This window comes from Plectropomus leopardus, chromosome 7 (genome assembly GCF_026936395.1).
Source record: "Plectropomus leopardus strain MGB_pleo_1.0 chromosome 7, ASM2693639v1, whole genome shotgun sequence".
Taxonomy (NCBI): domain Eukaryota; kingdom Metazoa; phylum Chordata; class Actinopteri; order Perciformes; family Serranidae; genus Plectropomus; species Plectropomus leopardus.
In genome coordinates, this window is record NC_142182.1 from 23,932,254 (window position 1) to 23,951,674 (window position 19,421).

General features: G+C 39.6%; 1 protein-coding gene across 11 annotated transcripts in view; it reads right to left on the reverse strand.

Moving 5' to 3' along the window:
• The window catches only part of LOC121949825 (unconventional myosin-IXAb-like), a 166,908-nt gene that overhangs the window by 26,005 nt on the left and 121,482 nt on the right, over window positions 1-19,421 (reverse strand). For all 11 annotated transcript variants that reach the window (XM_088080263.1, XM_088080260.1, XM_088080266.1 and 8 more), the window contains 12 exons: window positions 14,013-14,134; window positions 11,517-11,658; window positions 9,783-9,978; window positions 8,271-8,390; window positions 5,080-5,155; window positions 4,543-4,686; window positions 4,172-4,211; window positions 3,948-4,070; window positions 2,608-2,688; window positions 2,390-2,500; window positions 1,141-1,263; window positions 903-1,052 (listed from right to left, as the gene is read on the reverse strand). In XM_088080263.1, the coding sequence (XP_087936389.1) occupies window positions 903-1,052; window positions 1,141-1,263; window positions 2,390-2,500; window positions 2,608-2,688; window positions 3,948-4,070; window positions 4,172-4,211; window positions 4,543-4,686; window positions 5,080-5,155; window positions 8,271-8,390; window positions 9,783-9,978; window positions 11,517-11,658; window positions 14,013-14,134 (1,428 nt within the window). The remainder of the gene's footprint in view (window positions 1-902; window positions 1,053-1,140; window positions 1,264-2,389; window positions 2,501-2,607; window positions 2,689-3,947; window positions 4,071-4,171; window positions 4,212-4,542; window positions 4,687-5,079; window positions 5,156-8,270; window positions 8,391-9,782; window positions 9,979-11,516; window positions 11,659-14,012; window positions 14,135-19,421) is intronic.

Consider the following 19,421-nt stretch of genomic DNA (forward strand, 5'->3'; position numbering starts at 1 on the left):
GATTTCACCCTGGAATAACTTCATTATGTTCTGAGTGAGAAATGTATTAAATGTCAGATTGTATTCTTGCTGTGTGCAAACAGAAACTTTATCTGCAAGTCACTGAAAACCTGAGCTTAACTTAGCTCTTAATTTCTGACTAACTTTCCAAATAAAAGAATACTATATGGGACATTTCAGCTACCAATTTTCAGTCTTGAAATACAAATTATTGGACCTCAAACAGACTGAAGCTCAAACAGCAGCTTACACAGTATCTGTTTCACTAAATGTTATTTGTGGCTCATTGACTCCTGCTCAGTGTTTCAGCTGAGTTTGTTTTCTCTCAGCCTGACAAAGGTTTGGACAGCTCCCCTCTGAGGACTCCTCCAGAAAAAACATACTGACAGCAGCCTGAATGCAGTGTTTTCTTCCTCTGTCAAACCTTTCACCATTTCCTTTCTTTCACTCTCTCTCTTTTCAACTGGCTCCTCTCTGAGAATAAAGAGTCTGTAGTCTAAGAACATATATTTTTTCAAAGGGTGAACAAAGCCTCTGTTTTTATATTTACAAGCTTTACTTAATTTGCATTAAATGACTCTGCTTAATACTAAAATAGGGAAAATAAAATCCTTAAATCTAATTTGAAAGCAGCTAGAGTAGTAAAGGAAACTGTCGTAAAGGCCTAAATGCGTATCATCTCTCATTGAGAGGCTATATTTAGAGACGCCTGTATATCTGAAGTAAATGCACCTCTATGAATCACTTAATGCCCAAACAGTCCATGATGCACTTACAGCAATCAATTTATGACTAATCAGAATTTTAAATTTCGTTTTGACTGGATGGAGGTCGGGACAGCAGGAGCTGCAAGACCACTGCAGACGACCACTTCCTGAGTCTGACACCCTCTCACATCTCACCTGGATGACGAATGCGGCACTCCTCATTTCAACAAAGTGCTTTCTCTCCAGGACGGCCCTGAAGCGGCGCTGCAGCGTGACGATTCGCCGCAGCACTTCCTGGTGGAGGAGGGTCTGAAGACGCTGACGCTCCGCCTCCCGCAGGAACACCTGCATCAGAAAGCAAAATTTAACTGAGCGTGGCACTGCAACAGGTAAGATGGTGAACCGAAGATGAACTGGTTTCCAGAATCTGTACCATCGTGTTGCCCACTTGATACCCAGCAGGCGGCAGGTGGATCCGTCTGAAAAACTCCCTGATGCCTGACTTGGTTGGACTCGTGCCTCGAGGCAGCAGGACATGAAAGTGATGCACAAAGTCCTGCAACACAGTGCATTTTGTCAGTTAAGCACTTTAAAGGGACAGTTCATCCCCCCAATTCAAAAATACCTATTTTCCTACATACCTGTAGTGCGATTTATCAATTTAGACTGTTTTGGTGTGAGCTGATGAGTGCTGGAAGTATTGGCCGTAGAGATGTCTGTCTTCTCTCCAATATCATGGAACTAGACGGAACTCGGCCTGTGGTGCTCAAAGCGCCAAAACAATTTATTGGGAAAACTTAACAGATGCATGCTTACTTCTGCGCGGTGATACCACTGGCAGGTGTAGTTGGGGAGAAAGAAAAAAGTTCCAACGTGAAACTGTTCACAACAAGGTCTGTAGAACATTTTTAGTAACCGGGTCATGATTTCTGGAAAGAGACGTTGCAGTTGAGTTTTTAAAATGTGTTTTTGGTATTTGAGCACCACAAGCTGAGTACCATCTAGTTCCATTACATTGGAGAGAAGGCAGACATCTCAATGGATAATATGTCCAACACTCAGTAACTCACACCAAACCATCTAGATTGATAAATAGCACTACACGTAAGAGGAAAAACATGTTGTTGTTTGTTTTTATTTTGTGGGTGAACTGTCCCTTTAAGAAACAATGGGGCTTTATGGTAGGTGAAAAAATGGAGTATTACTAAACATCTGATTTGATCACGAAAACCTGCTGGTTAATTATACAATATAATTAACCAGCATAATATAATAATTATATAATAATATACAAATAAAAAAAATGACTCATAGATTAATAACTATAAATCTTAACATCCAGCCGTATTTATGCAGCAATAAAAAGTAATCTGCTCCATCGGTCAAGTGCTTCCAGGCATACAAATAATTTGACTGTGTGTGTTTTCAGAGGCTTGCAGTGTACTTTAACAGACAATGTCAGATGTCCAAGAGGAAAACACTCAAACAGACAGCTACAAAAAGCATGACAAAGCTGCAGTTATAAACATACTTAAAAAGCCACAATACAATGTATAATTGTATTGTATAAATAAAAATACTAATTCTGCTTACAAACTCAAAGCTAAAAACAAACAACATTGTAACACTAACACAGCCTGGACTGATAGATCTGCTGTTAGATGTTAGTAGCTGAGGATTACCTGAAAGGTGTACTTGATGCTGTATCCTGATTGTCGGATCCGGACGGTTTCCAGCATACCTGTGTATCTGAGCTGTCGGAGCACCAGGCTGTCATTGAATCGCAAAGGCAGCTGATGGAGACAGAGAGAGACAGAAAAGGTTAATAAAATCAGAAGTCAGCAGTCAGTCATTGAGAGAAGCTGTATTAATGTGACGACTCCTCTGCAGCAGATTTTACCTTCTCAGCGTTGGAGCGAATACACTTGACAAAGTATGGCTCTGATTGGTCAAGAGTCTCCATCAGCTTATTGAGGGACGCCTATAGGAGCACGCACGCACACACACACACACACACACACACACACACACACACACACACACACACACACCCACACACACACACACACACACACACACACACACACACACACACACACACACCAATGACATAACATCCTCATTAAATGCAGGCAATAATGCAGTGGTGGAAATTAAACTGTGCACATTTAGTCAAGTGCTGTATTTAAGTATAATTTTGAGGTACTTGAGTATTTCAGTTCTATGCTACTTTCAACTTCTATTCCAGTACATTTCAGAGTATTTATTATATTTATTTGATTCATTTATTTGCTGGTTACTTAGTGAATTTGAATTATTTATACAAAATATTCTGAACAAATAAATTATAATGTATAATCACAGATGATGCTTTACTGCAGTATACAGAGTAATTAAATAACTCCATATTAACAGATGACACATTAAGGTGATAGAATAATTACTATTATTATTATTATTTATCATTTATTATTATATTATTATTATTATTATTATTATTGTTTATTTCAGTCATTTTACAACTTATACAACTAAATAGAATAAATATTCAAATACAAACAAGAAAAATAATAATAATAACAATAATAACAAGTCTCTTTCTTTCTTTCCTTAAATCTTTGTTATCTTCTTTACTTCTACTATAATAATACATATATAATAATATAATATATTTTATTCTGAAATGGATAAATCTGCATAATAATTAGTACTTTTACTGTTAGTACTTAAAGTATATTTTGATGCTAATACTACGCTAATACGTATTTTTACTTGAGTGAAATTTGAGAAAGCAGGACTTAACGCAATATTTTTGGTAATGACCCTTTTCCTCCATTAAAAAAATCAGAGTACTTCTCCCATTACTGTAAAAATGCCATTTTATAACAAAGCACTACACAGCTTTATGCACTGTTAAAAAAAAAAGCTTGACTGCATGTTTGAATCAAGATTTATTACTTTACTGCCATTTCAGTATGGCAGATAAAAATGTATATTAATGTATCTGTTAATAGCTCATATCCTGATTCATGTCTTATTCTTTTTCAGGGCACAATGTGCATTAGATGTGCTTTAGTTGTGCATTGTTATTAAAAATTTTTTTGAAATGTTTAACTTCGTGTTCTAATATAAGTTTTTCATCAATAGGATATTCTTGTATACTTGATCATTGTAGCTGCTGAGTCATTAATGTTGTTGTAATCCACTGATTGTCCAGCAGATGGCAACAGCAGCACTGACCTGAAACTGAGCACTGATGCTGGGCGGTTTCTTCTTCTTGTGCAGGTGGAGCAGAGACTTGGTGATACGGTCGTGGAGCGTCACACTACTCAGGTAACGCAGAGACTTCACGTCCAACAAGTGCTGCATTCACAAAACCAGATAATACATGAAGCTGTGTCTGTGAGCTGATGAGGATCTGTCTGATTCTGATGATGCTGTTATGTGTTATGTTTCTGTCTTACCTTGGGAAGACTCGGCTTGCTTTTGATGTTTTTGTTTCTCCTACAGGTGATAAATATAGTTTTTAATAACAGACAACAAAACAAGAATTCAGGGTATCACAGTGCCATTTAAAGAAAATGTATGTACATTCATTAAGTTGGGTTAATTACTTCACATATATATATATATTTTTAAATGGATGCAGTGGAACCAGCTTTTCCTCCCTTTTAGTCCATTTTATATATGTTTCTTCCCTTTGAATACCCTGGCTACTACTCTACCCATAATGCAAATGTATAGGTGGAATCCTGGATATGAACTGCTGCTCATTTCCGATTCTACCAGCTAACAGAGGCAGCTAAAAGTCACTAAAAGTTGCTGCGTCACTCACAGAAGGATGCCCTGAGCTCTCTCCAGGAGCTTGCTGCTGGTCGTGTTGAGAAAGATCCCGTCTTCCTCTAGGGCGGGACTACCTGTCGAGGACACACGACCCGACCTGGAGCTGCGACCGTTGCAGCTGACACCATAGCCATCCCTACAAGAGGCGAGGGGTGGAGGTGGAGAAAGAAAGAGAGGGGAATAAGTCTCAGTTCAGTTTGGCAGTGTTAACAAAAGAATAATTTGACTGATCATGTTAATATCACAAAGGCAGTTTTATATTTTGATTTGTAACTTTCTCTGAAAGGACGATATCACATGCTGAAGTCACTGAGTGAGAAACAAAACTATGTCCTTGACTCAGAGGTTTTCTTAAATTTTTCTACCTATTAAATTGCTATTTTTGGAGGGACATTTTTCCTCATCAGAGGGTCTACGGACAGGTTGTGATATATTGTGCACATTGTAAAACCCATTAAGGCAAATGTATGTGAGTGGGCTTTATAAATAAAATTGACTAGACTTGACACATGTATTGTGCCATACTTACCAGCTGGCCTTTTCGTTCAGGGCGTTGGTGCCTTGAAGATCGGACAGAGGGGTCCGCGGATTCTTCCTAGTGATGCCTGGACAGACGGAGAGGAAACGCATGAGATTATATCTTCAAACACAGCCTGAATATTACTACCTATTACTCCCTCTTTACCTATTATTGTTGCCTGAGCTTTCACTCATATCATCCCAGCTACCTTTTCTCCTTTCTATCCCTCTCTTATCTGGCTACCTGCTGTCATTTATTCGTCTTGTTCTTATCTTTGGCTGGCTTTCCCTTTCCCTAATCAACCCCAAAGTTATTGTTTAAGTAAGGTTTTCTCTAGTAAAAGCTTAAACTCACTGCTTTTACTCTGCAGTGTTTTCTGTATCGCTTTAGTAAGAGGGATCCCTGAAACTGTGAAGACACTGGATGGTTGGGAAATTCCCTTGTTCGCTTTAATGCTAGGTGTTAGATGACAGGACCAATGCCACTCTCCGTCTGTACAGTAAACATAAAGTGGCAGCCAGCAGCTAGATAGCTTGGCTTAGGATAAAGATTGGAAACAATGAGCCTGGCTCTGCTGAAAGCCAACACAATCTGACTATATAGATTCAATAAAAGAAAAGTTCAAATTGATGAAGCAGAGGTGGAGAATTTTTATTCCCTACTATGGGTCAAGTTCCATCCTACATTTTCCAAAACGAAACTCATACAGTGTAAGTTAAACTAAATTTAGGCCTCCAGGATGTTGGGATGTTGAAATCACAACAGTTACCGCAAATTCAGCCAATCCTGTACAACCTTGCAATTTTGACCAATCAGTTCAACTTTGCTGCAAATTTGACAATTTAAAAGTAATAAAATCTCATTTCATTGTAGAGCTGCACGCAGCATATTGATTCACTCAGCCCCTCCATGTCTCTCTCCATCACAGTTTATCATGAGACTACTGCTGCAGGAGTGTGAGCACCATGCATGGGACTAACATACAGTTATAGGGCTAAATGTTAGCATCACATGGCTAATGTGACAGTTGAGTGTCGAGCTGTTTCGGTGTCACAGTTAGATTGTTGGGACCATTTAACTGTGTTGTTGGATGTTAGCTGCTACTGCTGTGTTAGCTTTTGCTAACACAACAGAAAAAGGAAACACTGAATGTTCGTAATAAAAGGCTGTGAATCAGAGACAGCATTACAACTACAGGTCAGAAAACGCTCAGACTAATCAGATGGCGCCTTTTACTCTGCAGTGCACTACATGACACATTCTGGATCACGTTCCAGGACACCACCATTGACGTCAAGATATCAATGAACTCACTGAGTCTGTGGTGGATTTAATCTGTAAAACAACAGATGCAAATGTACCCAAATCTACAGTTAAATCATTCCACAACCAGAAACTATGGATTACCAGAACCACACAGGATGCCGATAACAAACACTGAAGCTTACAGTTTAGGGCTGCAGGCTGGAAACATGCACACATATAAAATATAAAGCAGTAGCCTACAATGTAATAAAAGCAGTGAAGGAGAAAAAATGGGACTAAATTATAAAAAACACAAGTTTAAGAAACTGACAGGATTACATTTTAATGGAGTTGTTAAACTTCTGTGATTGCATGTGATAATTTATTGATTGATTAGGTAAACTCCCAATGATGGCGTCTTCTCGTAAAAGACTACAAGCCTGGTAAATACCCACATCTTTCAAACCCCACGCCATCAATTTGTAACACAGGATTTCCATGTTTAACCTTTTAAACCCAAGGAGAGATAACCCCTGGTGTTATCAACAGGGTATTTTTTCTGACATTATACAACTGTTTCAACAGACTGCAAACGATGACTAGTGCTTCCCTTCTGTAGACGAAACTCTTTGGGGAATTCACTTGGAAATTTCCTTGGACATCAGTTTCAGTTGTTACTGCAGCTGTTAAATCCTCTCGGAGTAATGTGTGCGTGAAAGCAAAGTACTACAACATGAGGACACGTGACACTTGGACGTTTAGACAAAGGATGACACACTCAGTAGTACTTGTACCAACAAATACACGCACATCCGAGGCCAAATGTGTGACAGTGGACGACCTGAGAATTTGAGGGCGTCATTAAACCCTGCCAGTTCACATTAGACCTTTTCATTTGTGTGATCATTAATGTGGGAATAAGTCTCTGCTGTGAGGTGAGTCAATCGGACCAGAGCTCAAAAGGACCCAGATGTCTGATTTCCAATATCTTATTAAAAGCTATAATAAAACCCGCTTACTGAGGCTGAAAGTCATCAGTGATCCATTATTCTCAACATGACCACCAGCGACTTTTTCAATACAGCCTGGAATTAATTTCTTTGACTGGGTCGAGCTTAGTGATCGGCTTGTGATTGGCTTTTAAAAATAGGAGCACTTCTTACTTCAGCTTACCTCAATTCAACAGACCTTTATCGACAAGAATCCATCACCATTATAAAGCCCATTAACAGGGAGCACCTCTGTAATACTGCTTTGACGAACTGAGGTTTGAATTTCACTCCAAAATATCAATAACTTATCTGAAAAATAAAATTCACAAGTCCAATTTCTAACACAGATAAGTTGATTCCGAAGAAAAGGAAACAGTTTCCAAAAAAAGCTCTTAAGATGTCTAATAACCTTAATAAGTTAAAGAGAGCAATGATTTATACCAGAAAAAGTCAAATCATTTGTTTTCCACAACACTGAGTGTGTTAACATGGACATGAATTACTGGTTTATGATCTTTTTTGGGGGGGGGGCTGTCCCATTTATGTGTTTGAGCATGTAAACATTGTATTCCATTTTCAGAAACCCAGACAAGATCCTATCACTTTTAAGATCAGGAAACGCTACCTTGAGAATTCTGAGTGAAACCAGCATACTGTTGCACGTAAACACCTTATCAGAAATACAGAAAAAGCGAAAGCAAAAGCAAAACACTACATTAAACAATGTAGTGTTTAATACAATAATTCCTGTCACTCTAATCTCCCATTGCTGGTTTGTTTTTGCATACATCATAGCCGCCTGCAAAAATACACTGCAGTAATCAGTAACTGGATTACTGTGTGTGTGTGTGTGTGTGTGTGTGTGTGTGTGTGTGTGTGTGTGTGTGTGTATGCACAGGAAACATAAGTGTCATGATACGATAAAATATGGCAGATTGTCTTAAGGTAATTGAAGTTACTTACTGTACTTCTCGTCTTTGCATCTTTGCAGGATCTCGAGGCTCCTCTGGTGAACCGGATGATGGAGGAAACTGAAGCTGTCGACAGTTTTGACAACAGCACAGGGAACTGCTGCATCGTTCCCTTCAACAGAAAGAGAGGGGAAGAGAAGAGACATAACATTTTGCATTAATACATTTCTGCTTTCAAATTGTTTATTATATTTAAAAAAGAAAAAAATATGGGTAAAAAAGAGGAGATGAAAAGGAGAGAGGGATGAGAAAGTGATTTAAAAAACAGGAAAAGAAAAGCATCAGAAATAAAACTTAAGGAGGACAAGGACGATGAGAATTAAAAGAAAGAACAAAGAAACAAACCCCTCTGAGATAAGTCAGTGGTAACATTTTCAAACACTCTGCTCTGTATCACTCCTCCCAGTTTGTGAAAATAAACACTGAAGAAGGGGATCAAACCTCTTCTCTTCCTACCTCCTTCATCATCATCATCAACAGCAGAAGCACAACTCCAACTTTAAACTCCTCACCTCCTCAAACACACCCTGTTGTTCTTGGCCGATTAAAACAGAAGTTTGGAAACCGCTATACGAGCACAGCTTTCTTTACAGTGATAAATTACAGTTTAATGTGTGACTTTAAGTGTTGAGCAGTGAAATTAAGATCATCTATTAGCATCATTTTTTGTGGACTGCTGCAAACTTGGGAGACAAACAAAAATGTTTCATTAGTCCCTGAAAAAAATGTTGTTTTTCTTTTAGTTTTTGTAATGTAACATAAAGTGATTCGGGTTGCATCTCAGATTTAACTGACTCTTTAGTCTAACAAATGTCAAAAACTAGTGAAAATATCCATTGAAATTCCCTAAAATAGCTTACTTTGACTTACAGTTTAAAACCCAGAATATTACATTTATAATAATATTAAACAGAGAAAACAAAAAAAATGTCACATTTGTGAAGGCTCGGACAACAGATGTTGAGCTTTTTTGCTTTCTAAATTACATAAACTATTAATTGATTATTAAAATTGTTGTTAATCCACATATCAATAAATTATTTAAGCACAAAATATAATAAAATAAACATGAACTCATTGGACAGCATGAGATTAGTTTGGTGTTTTATAAACTTGTATAAATACTACAAATCCTGAGTATTTATTTTACAACATTAAATATTTATAAAACTGGTGGCAATCATTAAAAAAACACACAATATTTTTGTGTATTATTTATTAGATGTTCAACAGCCAAGGCTAACCTGCGTCATCAGGACTGTGTGGTTTAAACAGATTCTGAATCCTGATTGGTGCACAGAGGCACGTGACATCAGCTAAATCCAACTGAGACCACAGAGAAAAAAAGAAAGTGACGTGTGAAGTAACCAGAAATATTCTCTGTCAGATAATAGTGCGTTCATGTAGGATTCTTTAACTCAAAGTAAGAAGCTAATAGAGAATAAAGGCTTTAACTTTTAGGCAGCAGTCCTGTTCATCAGTAGAATTCTGGACATTTCCTCACCAGTTTTTTTGTGGGTGTGTCTGCGGCCGGCCTCCCTGAAAGCCACCAGGGCTCTGAAGTAGGCTCGCAGCACGGCCCAGCGGAAGGTCGCCACAGGGTCGATTCCCATCAGACCGCAGATGAAGGCGTTCTTGCTGCTCTTGAGCAAAGCCACAATGTCGGGACGCATGTGGTCAGTGTTCTTCTCCCTGAAGTCCTGAATGGACGAGAGACACATGTGCATCCAGCCAAGCGTTAGTTACTCCTCTGAGGACTGAGGCCGTATCATGATTACACACACAGATAATCACAGTCTTTATCTTCTTACTGACCTTTTCTAATTAAAAGAAAAATGCCGCAGTTTTAAATCAAGATAGAAAAAAAACAGAATCAGAAATTGCTGCCTTGTTCTGGAGGTGTTTTTTCTTCTTTGTTAAAGAGTTCAAAGCCAGTTGGCAGCACAGTTTACAACTACTGTATTTATGCGTAAATGTTTCACTGCTATTACTCCAAAAGTAAAGGAGCAGAGTTAGATGAGAGCATCGATACCACACTCACATCTGTTAAATATGAAGCTTGGTGGTTAGCTTAGCTTAGCATAAAGACTGGAAACAAGGGGAAACAGCTAGCCTGGCTGTATCCACAGGTAACAATGGCGCCTTTCAGCACCTCCAAAGCTGTTTTGGAGCAGTTAGCAGTTTCCTCTGTTTCCAGGCTTTGTGCTACATTAGGCTAAATGGCTGCTGGCTCCAGCTAACAGACACGACAGAGGTATTGATCTTCTCCTCTAACTTTCTGCAAGAAGGTGAATAACCATTTCACAAAATGTCAAACTTTTCCTTTAATCTCACTTTGGAGCTGAAATAGGCAAATATCTGAATCATCAGCTTCTGAAGTGAAGGATAATGACTACAGCGCAAACAAACTGTAAATAAATCATTCATTCATATTTGTTTTTATATCATTTTCCGTACACCTTTCACTTCTTCACATTGAAAACAAGGTGCAGAAACACTTAAGTGAGAGCTAACCACCATCTTCCTCTTCCTCACGTGTCTGTAAGCAATTAAACACTCTGACTGAAGCTGTGCTATGATAACAGAGCTACGAACTATAAACCCTTCAACATATTCCCTCTGCATATGATTCGAGTCAGCTGTGCGTTCACTACCGAGCCAACGTCAGACACATTTCACGACCGTGGCTCCTGCTACACAATTCACACCAAACAATTCCTTGGCTCTCAGCAGATATGGGATACCTCTCCAAAGCTACGACAGCCAACTGTTATGGATTTATATTATACAGTCAAACAACAATACGCTCACCCCATTCCAGCACATGTGCTTCTTATCAAAACGCAGCTGGGAAGCGAGGGAGAATTTAATTTAGCTGAAAAAAGGTCGACAGAACAACAAGTGGGTCTGCTGCAGAGTTTCAGCGAGGTTGAAGCTTACATCATCTGTTCACAGTTTTGATTATAGGCTCTTACCACACAGATAGCAGAAGTCTGTTTAATTTACATTTTAGGAATTAGGAAAACCCAATCCTGAATAACAAGATGCACCACGCCAGCTTCACCTCTGTTGAAAGGGTCATAATATACGTATGTTTCTCTGAATGTCTAATGTTAATGATTGTACAATACTGCAGGCTGATTATGGCACAGTTAACTGATGTGCAAACAGTAAAAAATACACTCATGTACACAGCCACATACATAAAAGCCCACATACTGACCCACCAGCATCTCACCTTGACTCCATACTTGACTTTACCAGCATAGTGTCTGATGATGAAGGCAGGCTCCATGACAGCAGGGAACTCAATGTAGCTGTTTCCTTCATGTTGACGCTTGAACTTGTCCAGCAAGGTCTGATTGGAAGCCTGAGGGAAACTACAGGAAACAGTGAATTTAATCAGACGGCAGGTTCAAAACACAAATCATGGGGACAGTGAAAACTAAAATCAAAGACTCTAAAATGAATAAAATTTCAGGCACAACAAAATGTTTTCTCTGGGAAACTCTTATTTCACAGCAACCATTCTTGTCTTTCCATGAGAGCATTTCATCTGTTCACTGTAAAAAGGGGGGAGCTGAATATAGTAGCATATACAACCAACTATTCTGCCAATGTGACATGCTAATATCGTCTTGGCATAGAATAATGGCATTTAGTCAAATGTCTTCACTGAGCACCACTGGAAAAAAAACAACATACTGGCTCACAAATACAGATTTTTAGAAGTAATCATGATCTTTGTAAAACAGTATTACTCAGTTGTTAAAAAGGTATTACATTTGGTAAAGAGTGCTTCATGACTTGTTCGGGACTCAAACATTTTTTGTTTAGGGACTAGTTAGTCATGATTAAGGACTTGAGACTTGTGACTTGCAAAACAACGACTTGGTCCCACCTCTGCAAAGTAATGTTACTGTAGTACTAAATGATCACGCCCTGCATTTCTCTAATTTTTATTTAAAGGGATTAAAACTTAACGCTATACCTTAGAATTAACCAAACCTGCAGCGCTTCTACATGCACATTCTTCATCTGTGTTTTCATGTTTGCCTCATGCACATTTTATCCTTTTACTACTGACCTTAAACAGACCTAAAGGGATGTTTCACATCTTCTAAACCTCTCCTCCCTGCACCTCTGACACGCACTGCTGGCTGAAGTATATCCGCAGGGGTCTTAAAGCTTGATGCTGTTACTGTAGAAATGAACCTCCACACTCGCCCCCTACTCTGCAGTAACCTAATCCACTTCTCCAGAGGCCCCGAAGCCCCGAGAGCTCCACTAACTGTGAACGATGAGATCTCTAAGCGTCTTTCTTTCTCTCTGTGTAATCATTTAGCATGAAGCTCCTTCCTGTGGCAGCATAAACCCCTGGAGAGACCCTGTCCCCCCTCATTTCTTCTTTACAGATCCCCCTTTGACCCTAATCCTCCAAAAGTGGTGCCCCCCCCTCACACACATGTATATATATTTCTATACACAAACATACACACACCATTTGGTCCATTCCAGGCATTATTAGATCCAGATGAACCAGCTATGCTAAGTGGCGCATAAGATGACAGCTAACATAGATAAATATGGCTGTGTGTATACCGCCTGATGTGTTTTCATGCGAGGGGGGCGGGAGAGCGCTGGGTTTGATTTATGGAGGAGGAAGATGCCGAGGCAGAGTGCTGACCTGCAGGAGGAGAGCATTTCACAACAGAGAAGGGAGAGAAAAACGTGATCTAGAGACGCTGGAGCAGGAATTAGCACGTCCTCATGCTTCAGTGAAGCTCTGATAGAAGTCCCAGTGTTAGTATCAATCAAGCTAATGAGGAAAAGTTCTGCACAGGGAGCAGTTTGTCTCCTCACTTCACCGGCTGGGTGCTAAAGGTGCTTGTGCAGAGGTTCATGTGCAAAGCATGCAACAGTGAAATATGTTTTGTTTTTCACAACAATCAGTCAAACTAGGGATGTAAATTATGAATACAGCAAGGAACTGGAAATCTTCACAGGCAGAAAGTCCTCAGGCTTTAACCCTCACAAACAATACTCTGCCCTCTGATTGGTTCCTCTCATGCACTAAAACCCCCAAAAACAATTCAGCACATTTATGAAGTACACGCCTGATTGTTCCATTAACAGAACTGTTCTTTATTTTTGGTGCTACTTGTTTGAATATTGTTTGAAAAAGTGAGATTTTACCCTGAAAGTGGAGCTAAAACAATAGCCAAGGGGTCACTAAAGGCACTGGAGTTACTCATCAGGGGGATCATGAACATCCACAGCGAATTTCATGGAAAGTCACAAATTAGTTATAATTTCCAATAAACCAACTTGCTACTTATTACAGAAAAACAGCCACTAATAATTTGGTATATTTTCAGAGCCTTCAGGGTTTCTTGCTGTGTTTTATCGTTGAGGTGTCCCAGAATGCCGGAATTACAGCTAAGAAATGATTACATAATTATTACAATATCTGGCTTCCTAAGCTTCAGAAAAAAGATGTATTTGCACTACATTACATAGCAAATGCCACATATTCAATGACTAAGGAAACTGCTTTAACAGTCATCTAATAACTACACTGATAAAGAAATGAGATGCATCAGCAATTAAACATTGGGCAACTGCCCAACGTTGCCCAGTGTTTAATTTAGCTGATTCCAACCAGAAACACACATCTTTCTTGGCTAGCCGCTGCTTCTTAATGTGTCTAACTCTATTTCAGCAGGTGGCATACTTGCACTCCTCGTCCAGCAGGTGGAACAGCGCTGTGGGTTTCTTGCTGATGAGATTGAGGCAGCTGCTGTTGTCGATATATTCGATGTTGTGCCAGGTGATGCCCTCTGCCCTGTACTCCTCCTGCAGGGGTAAACACAGAGGGAGGAAGAGCAAATGAGTCAGATGTTTGGTCTAAGCTGTTACAGAGAAGAAAGCAGCATGTCGTTGACGTTATTGACAATTTTAAACCTGGCTTCAATAAGAGTTTGCAGGAAATCTAGACCTTGTCACACACACTGAGAAATTCAACTTTCAACAACTATCAGGTGACAAACCTGCTCTGATCTCCACTAAGAAGCAGCCGAACTATCATAACAACAAATGTTGCTCACATGATCCACTATTTATTATACTTGTGCACATTTTCCACAATACAAAACTTAAGAGTTCAAGTCCAATCATGAATTCTGATGATGAAAACACCTGACAGCTTGTAGACTATCAGTAAAACCACAATTGCTTGGTAACGTCTGTGTGTCCCCAGGGGTCAATAACAACTGTGGTATATGACCCATGTCCCTTCATATCCCCAAGAGAGAAACCACAGAGAGACACCAGTTACAATCCCACTGCCAGCTGGGAGGAAGAGTGTAAAAAGGGAGAATACGAGGTTCGCAGGTTAACATTCTCCGCTCCCTGCAAAGCTATATGGAGGTGCATTTGAAGGTATGTAAACAGTTCCTGCTCCAGTAGCTGCTCAGGTCACTGCGTGTCTTACTGTTGGACGGCTGGAAAAGAGCATGCAAGCTCAGCAGACCCAAATACAACACTGAAACTTAAGGGTCAGCACTGGTGAGGAGCTGAACAAAAATAGAAGCAAAGGAGGGAGTTTATTGGAGGAAAATCAATAACAACGATTAAAGTGCTTATGGCTGCGTAAAGCTGCAGTGTATTTTTACATACGAAATGCTAAATCATGGATAGAACAATATACTATTAATGTGGCTCTGATCTGAGTTTCCAGTAGTCAGATGAAAAGCAGTGGAGTCATTACGAACAAAAGGATTCATCCCTCTTGGAAACACAGTGTGCTCAGAAAATCTTTGCCCGATATGCCGATCAGATGATGTAATATCTTATGTGCAACGCAGACATTTGTTCCTCTTAAGAACATAAGTGTGCTCAGAGCATTACATGGATTTTTAACATTTATGTTCCTTAGATATGAATGACAATTTTATTTAAGGGTTGTGGTGAAGCGCTCTCCCACCTCCCTCTAATTAAATTTCAACCCGGCCTTGAGGTTTAGATTTCCACTTTCCTGTAACTCAAACATTTTTTTACAAAAGCTTCCAAAGCTCTGCCTGCAGTGCATTTATAGACCCGCAAAAAACCCTGAATTTAGAGAGGGGACACAGAACGATAAAAGGGGACTCACAGGCTTTTAAAAGAAAAAAAAACTACCAACAGGTAGTTTTGTGTGCACATAAAGCATCATAACAGGAACGCCTTTGCAAACCGAGTTGCTGGAAATCTTCAATGCTTCATGAAGCTTCATCTTTTCATCACTACTGAGGAGAGAATATATTATAAAAATGAGGAGTTAAGTGTAAACAACACAACCTATGGTTATAATCTCAACAAAGAGCCAAAACAAGTATTTTAGATGCTTTCTGGTGGTCAATTCCAAATTCAAGAAACAGAAAAAGAAACATCAGCAGAGGCAGCATATCATGAAGAGTTATCATCTAGGAAACTTTGGTACTATATTTCATTCAGTCATGTCCCAGTTGTCAAGATATCTTGCTCTGACGAAGAGATGGATCAATGTTGACACCCTTAAAGGCTTCAAACTAAGTTCCTGTCAGACTGTTGAACAGTGTCGTAAACCACCCCCCACCCCCACACACACCTCTGATGTCAGAATAGGGAGGTATCTGACTCTTAAGTATTTCAAGCTAACAAACCAACATTCACAGTCATATCACTCTGCGATTGGCCAGACATACAGCAAGATGACTCTTCCTGTGAATTAGTCCATCTCAAGCATCCCGGCCCTCAGGCAGCCACAGAACAACCAGCATGTTCAGGAATGTACATAATGATCAGGCTAGCCCTAAAATAGCTGTAAATACAACGGTGCATGTATGGATAACGTATGTATGATATACAAGTTTGCGTGTTATGTGCATATTGTGCATATTTGTATGTTGAGTATTCATGTCTCTACATTGCACACTGGTACCCTTTTGTGGTTATCTACTGAACATGTGAATGTATTTTTAAACTATGATGGGAAAACATGAAATATTTTGACAATCAGTTGGAACCTAATTACTAAAATGAGACGCCAGTCAAGCATTTAAAGCAGCACTGCAGGATGCTTTTACACATGCGACACGTCTGCCCTCTCCACTGTTTTTAGGCTGCTGAATCACTGATGAGGCATTCAGAACATGTGGTGCGTTTGGTTTCATTCAGAGGTTGCGCCGGATCCAACAGAATGAAAGTGGAGCCGTTAAAATGTGCTTTTGTTTAAATCTCATCCAGCCAAGCACTCGCAGTTCCCTGACTCAGTTCATCTGGCGGACTTTGTTGTGTCTGTGAGAGAGTTTGTGAACACATGTGTTGACTCAGAGAGACAATTAGATAAAGAGATAAATACACAAACACTCATCAGCCATTTCATTGCATACACACATTTACGTAAACAGATCAGTCTTGCAGACAGACGACTACAAAGCTGTGACTCAATACGTCAAACGAGTTATGAAGGTGGTTCAGTTATGGTTCGACTAAGCGGCAAAGTGGCTGCGAGCAGAGTTTCATCAGTAAGTGTCAAACATGCCAGGTCCAACAACCAACCTAAACCTGCTTTAGGAAACAAGTCTTCACATTTCTGTATGACCTTGATCTTAACAGCTACTGCTGTCTGAACCAACACAATTCATTTTTTTCTTTAGTGGATCTATTTTAATAACCGATTAATTGCTTCACTTTTTTGGCAGAAATACAAATTTTTCTCGTCTCAGTTTCTAAAATGTGAAGATTTGAAGCTTATCTTTGTTCTACATCATAATAAACTCAGTGGTTGGGTAACTATAATGGGCATTTTTCTCTATTTTCTGATATTTTCTAGAACAAGTTATTGAGCAGCGGGTGCAGGTCCATTATTTTATTCATTTATTTATTTTTTAATATCATTCTGTAGTCCCCAATAGTGTTCCTTGTGTATTTTAATCCAAACATTCAAATTTTGGTTGAGCCAATGCATGCTTTAGTGTCAAAACTTTTTTCCCTCGAAATGTGACATAGGTTTCTTCATGATGACGCTGCGACATATTAACCCTAAAGCCTCATTCCCGTTGCACAAAACACCTGCTAACATCATGGAAATGAAGTTTATAGCCTATTTTTAGTGGGTTTTCTCATGTTTGGAAAAAAAATACTAGGACACAGACACAGATGTAAAAAAATCTCAAACCAAAACGAATCTGTGAGCAATAAACGCCTGAAAACTTCCTGCTGTGCTGAAGAAAGCAGGGAGTTCTGTTGTGGTCAATTTGTGGCCATCCCTTGGTCTGCGAGCCAGCTCTGTGTCTGTTCTCCGCTGGGTAACGCAGCGCAGCTTTTAAGCAGGCCTGAATTGTGTTGAGATGTAAAAGGTGAGGGAGGCCGTGAGTGTGTTTGTGTTGTTACAGTATCTCTCTGTTTCCTCTTTCTTTGTAAGTCTCCCTCCCACAGCGACCTTCTCTCTTGTTATGACAGCGGACTGTTTTTATTGAGCAGACAGGAGGAACAGCAGTGCAATTATGAGAGCTGGAGCGAGTTCTCTTAAAAGCACAGAGAGAGAAAAAGGCTTGACACTGACAGAGACACGGATGAAAGAAGAGGACAAGCTCATTGTGTTCTCATTAAACATGCGCCGTAAGTAGGTTTTGCTTTAAGTGGTCTGGCTAGAAAGAGTTGGACTCTGTGAGCCAGCATGACTCACACAAACAATGTCAAGGAATCAGCTGGACTGATCTCAATAAGTGTGCAGAAAATCTGCATCAAAGCACAAACTTTGCTTTCCTGACCTATGAGGACTTAAAGATATATTGGATTTTCCTCAAAAGAAAAACATGTATAGACTCATACAGAAGTAATCCCTCTCAGTGATCACTTATGACCCACTGGAAGTGTGTGGTGGTGTATATTTTTGCAGAGCCTCTGCCCTCTGCCTGTATTTTATTTCTTATTTTTTGCTGCATTTGGATGTATATTATTTTGTGTGTAGCAGTTAGCAGCAGGCATCCAAAAGGAAGATACAAAAACTGTAGACACAGCAGCGAGAAACAACATGTTCTCATGCCAGGTTGTTAGTTATCTGATCACTTGTCATGCTCCCTCTGCATCTTATTGAGACATGAAGTCAACAGAGCTGAAACACGTAACATGTTAATGTTGTGAAACAGTAGATTCAGGCAACAAAACTACTTGGTTGAGATTAGAAAAAAGAATATGTTTTGGGATAAAATAAGTGCATAACATGATGCAAAAAATCATGTGCATGATGTCAGTGCACGATGGCCCTACGTAAATTGCTTAACTTTACCTTTTAACAACACTGACCTTGTCACACGGGTCACAAACTGTGGTCTACCAGCTGAAGTCCAGTTTTCTTTGATCCTTGGATTTCTTGCTCTTTATGCTACATCAGTTGCTCTCAGCATCAACTACTGTCGAGTTAGTCGATGGGCCTCTCATAAAGAAGTTGAAGACTGCCTTAAGCATCAATATTACACGCCAAGAGGTGTGACAGGGTTTGAAGCCCTGGGAACGAGAACAGGCTGGGAAAATGCAAATATAGCAATGCAAAATGCCAAGTGGACAAAGCTTGTTCCAAACAAGCAGCAACTTCTGGGGCTAAAATTAAATCCAAAGCAGAAGTGCCAAAAACTATAGTTCCTCAAATGGCCACTTGAGGCTGGTGCCAAGACCTTCATGTTAAAATACCAAACTTAACAGCAGAAGTAAACATGTTTACAGCCTGGTACAAAAACAGTTGTTGGTCTCTATAAGGAATTTCAAAAATCATGACATCTGTCTGGGGGTCGCTTAAGTGGCAGGCTGTCTGTGAGGCATCACTACAATCTATGAGTTAGATCCACCCCTCGCTCACATCAAAATCCCAAAAGCTAAGTTGTCTTCAAAATTGTAGTCCAAACCAACGGGTGATATCATGGTGGCTACATCCATTATTTTCATAGAGTCTATGATTCTAAAATCAGAGTGAGTCGGGGGTTAGCTTTCACGGACCACTTTTGCTGGTGAGCATTGAGGGATTTTATGAGGATGAAGAGCAACTCTGAGATGGCTTTCTTTTCTGTTGGACAGTTAGGTGCTGGTGGATAGCTCAACTAACTTGCTAAAGTAACAGCTCTTT